General features: G+C 55.6%; 1 protein-coding gene across 1 annotated transcript in view; it reads left to right on the top strand.

Moving 5' to 3' along the window:
• The first annotated feature begins 3,601 nt into the window (after nucleotides 1-3,601).
• Nucleotides 3,602-3,791, top strand: part of DPYSL4 (dihydropyrimidinase like 4) — a 15,227-nt gene continuing 15,037 nt past the window's right edge. The window contains exon 1 of the mRNA XM_025047547.1: nucleotides 3,602-3,761. Within this exon, the coding sequence (XP_024903315.1) occupies nucleotides 3,602-3,761 (160 nt within the window). The remainder of the gene's footprint in view (nucleotides 3,762-3,791) is intronic.

The following is a 3,791-nucleotide window of genomic DNA, read 5'->3' as shown; positions in this document are numbered from 1 at the left end:
CCGCCCCCCCCCCGCCATGGTGCTTCTCCAGACTTTCCGCACCGGGCCTGTCGCCGCGCGAGGGCCTCGAAGTCTCACTGCAATGCGGCGTCTGTCTGCGCTCTCTTTCAGAGGAGACGGCACGGTGGCGGAGCCAGCCTCAGTGTGATTTTCGTTCCTGCCAAGCATCCGGGGCCACAGCCCGGGGACCCTCCCAGCCGACACCCAGCTCGCCTTCTGTGGGCCCCACGCCTTGCTGGTCTGAGGTTGTTGCTGTCAGTGCTGACGTTGCAAAGGGTGTATGTGTGTGTGTGCACCTGTGTGTGCGTGCATGAGACTGTGCGTGTGTGTGACTCAGAACTGCGCATGTGCATGTGTGTGACTGCATGTGTATGTGTGTGCGACTCGGTGTGACTATGCACATGTGTGCAGCTGTGCGTGCGTGTGTGTGACTCCGTGTTTGTGCACACACTCATGCTCAACCAGAAGACCACGCACAGCATTTTGGCTCTTTGGGGCACTTGCAAGTCAACACGCTGGCAGTGAGTGAGCCGTAACGCACAATGTCGTGTAACAGAAAATACACGCATCACCGAGAGGCTCGAGGGAGGGGTGACTGCATTGTCTGCAACTGTCAGGTTCATTTTACGTTTGTGTTGGAAGAAAGAGTCAACTCTGCCGCCAGTGACAGTGGCAGCCGGGCCAGCTTGGCGCCCTCGGTCGAAGTCGGGAGACGCTGACGGGGTCAGACAGACGTGCTTCTCCTCGGTGGCCGCAGGGTTTCTGCTGACTTGCCTGGGCTTTGTGTTGGCACCAAGCCTGTCCCCCCGATGCACTCGGACAGACGGGGGCCGGTTCACCGCTTCTCCCCTGAGCCTCAGGCCGGGTTTGCACCTCAGGCCCAGAGTCTCGGTCACATGCGTTGTCTTATTTCCTTCCAGTGGGTGCGCCCCCTTGGCACATTCACTGTTCTCAAAAGCAAGTGGCACCCACGAGTCCTGCGTTAGCGAAAGCCGCCGCGGAGCCATGGGCGAGCTCCGGGTCAGAGCGCAGGGGACCGTGTGGTGTGGCCCCCACAAGTGGTCCGCCAGCCATATCCACCTCTGGTGGGGCCCCCGCCATGTGCACCTGCACAGAAGCAGCAGCCGCACAGGCGGCCATTCGGGGTCTAAAGACACGTGTTGGAAACAGACCCACATCCCCGCTTCCCTGGCTCCTCGTGGGTGTGCACGTTGTACACGTGTCTGGAGAACTTCAGCCGGCCTCCCACCCACCCCGGACACTCTTAATCACAGCTTGTAATTTTAAAAAGGACACACTTCGCAGGGCAGAGAGGCATGGGAATACTCACCGATGCCTATGGAGTCGTTTCTATGTGAAAAGTGCGTACATAGGAGAGGGAAAGTGGCTCAACGAATGTTTTAAATAATATCGCAAGCAGCGCACTGCATTTGCCTCCCTGTCGTGTTCCTGAAAACATGTGCTTAATTGCCACACCCATTGTTTCTTTAGACGTTATTGTGTCATAGGCACCTTTTCTTCATCTGATTACAAAATTCAACAGTGCTGGAGTGGGATTTTTGACAAAAAACAAACAAAAAAAGAAACAGGCAAATATGAGCATTTGTCAGTGATTCTTGCTGGACCAGTGAGCATCTGAAGAATTCAAGTATTTTAAATAAGGTGCATTTTCTAAATCTTAGAGTATACCTTTTATTCAGAACTGGTGGGCTGTCCAAACGGGTTTCTGTGTGTAAGTGCCTCTCTCCTCATGGAGCGAGAGGAGGGACCCGGAAATGTTGCCAGGAGCCTTGCTGTGCACCCGAGACCCGGATGTGTGGACAGTGTAACAATTATCAACACGCCACGCCTGTCAACGCGCCACCCCGTGTCATGACCCCACAGAAGCGCAGTGTCTCCTCTGTCTAAGTGTCCACGTGCCTCGCAGCCTACTTGATGACACGGGTGTGTGTGCACCTTGTCACCGTGACCTGGAGTGCCAGCCGCCGAGGGACTGCTGCTCTTGTTTCAAGTGCTCTGCCCGCGTGAACCCCAGCCTTCAGGACATCCCGCGTGCCTTACCCGGCTTGTGAACAGCAGCCCTGGGAGTCAGGAAGGAGGGTGTGCCGGGGGTGGGTGTCAGGTGTCATCACGTTGACCTGCATTACCGTCCCCCCGTCATTGAAACCTTAAGGTGGGCTGTGTGTTTTAACACAGCGACAGACTTACATTAAGGCTCAGGAAATCAGGTTGTACATATATGTATCAAATCATATATTTGTTTACTGTATATTTTCTAAAAGCTTTATTGTAAATTTATGCAAAAGCGAGTTGGGACTTGTTTCCTCACAGTGATGTGCCAGCTGGTATTCGCATTCCCTGAAAACACTCAATAACCACACTCTAAACATGGGGTATTCTGTCCAGTGCTGAACAGTCTTCACAGGCCTGAAATAGGTTTGAATGGTGGTCAACGACAAAATTTTACACATATTTTTGTATTGTGATTCCTATGATATATATCAGAATTTTTACTCATTTGTAACTTATTGTGCAGTTTTAATAAAAAATTGTTATAAATCTTAGAAAATCAATGTTTTCCTCCTCATGAGGCATTAAAGTCTGGCTATGTTAGCCACTTCTGTCACACTCTGAATGGCAGCGCCCCTTCCACACCAGGAAGGGGACCTGGGCCTTGTGCCCATGGGGGAGGGCAACGGGCATCTCACCTGCAGCCTCATCGTAAATTGTGGAGAATCGCCTGGACCACAGGCTCTGCAGTCAGGGGCACCCAGGAGAACCTGCGTAGGTCAGCCATCAGGGAGGCCTCCTCCCGCAGCCATTCATCAGATGAGAACCAGAAGACAGAACTCAAATAGTTTAGACAAGAGGAAGAATTTCTGCGAATGAATGAGAACACTTGGCGCAGACTAGCGTTGGGGACCATCCCACACAGGTGAGTAAAGGGCGGTTCACCGATCGCTTTGGGGAGTGGAAACCGGAGGGAGGAGGGGCGGGAGGGTGCCTGGTTTAACTGCGGACATGCTCACGCCAGGCAGGGCACTCGGGGACTCCCGCATTCTGCAGTGCCTCTCACTGCCCAAACTTAGGCTTCGGAATGTGGGCTGTGGTAACAGTGAAAAGGCTGGGCCATCTTTTCCTTAAAAATCAATCTGCAGGGCTCCACAAGTGACAGCATCACCCTGTGACCCTGGGCGAGCTGAGTCCCCCTGCCTCGTCTCACCCAATACCTTGAACTCGGCTTTACGGGTGGCCAGGAGCAGCTCACGTGAGCGTGTCCCTGCACCCCTGACTCATTTCCAGTCAGAGCCTCTGGATAGACTGGTTTCTCCTGTGCGTGCGCCTCGCTCGCCCTTCCAGTGGATTGAGCGAGAGGTCAGGACGCGCGCGCCCCGGGCGAGCAGCTGTGCTTTGCCAGGACGGACCGGTGCATTCAGCACTCGCTGCGTGGACAGCGCCAGCTCCGCGCTTTGCCCGCGAGGCTGACCGGTGTGCTGCGAGGCAGGGGCGGAGAGAGCGCAAGGCCCCAGGCAAACCGGTCCAGCGCCCAGATCCCGCCGCAGGAGACTTAGGGACCCACCGCCTCTCGCCTGTTCCCACCATGGCCGCACACCTGCCACAGGAGTCCGAGGAGCCTCTGCCCGTGTGCCTGGGGACGCTGGGCGCAGGCAGCCCCCGGTCCCGGCCCGAGCTCGGTGGGGTCTTCAGCTGTGTGGAGGACGCCTTTGAGAACAAGATGCTACAGCAAGATGCTCTGGGCGGTGGCCGCAGGGGCCCTCGGGCTGCAGCTG

This window comes from Pteropus alecto, unplaced genomic scaffold (genome assembly GCF_000325575.1).
Source record: "Pteropus alecto unplaced genomic scaffold, ASM32557v1 scaffold74, whole genome shotgun sequence".
Taxonomy (NCBI): Eukaryota; Metazoa; Chordata; class Mammalia; order Chiroptera; family Pteropodidae; genus Pteropus; species Pteropus alecto.
Note: the sequence above shows the minus strand (reverse complement) of the source record. Positions and strands in the feature narration are given on the sequence as shown.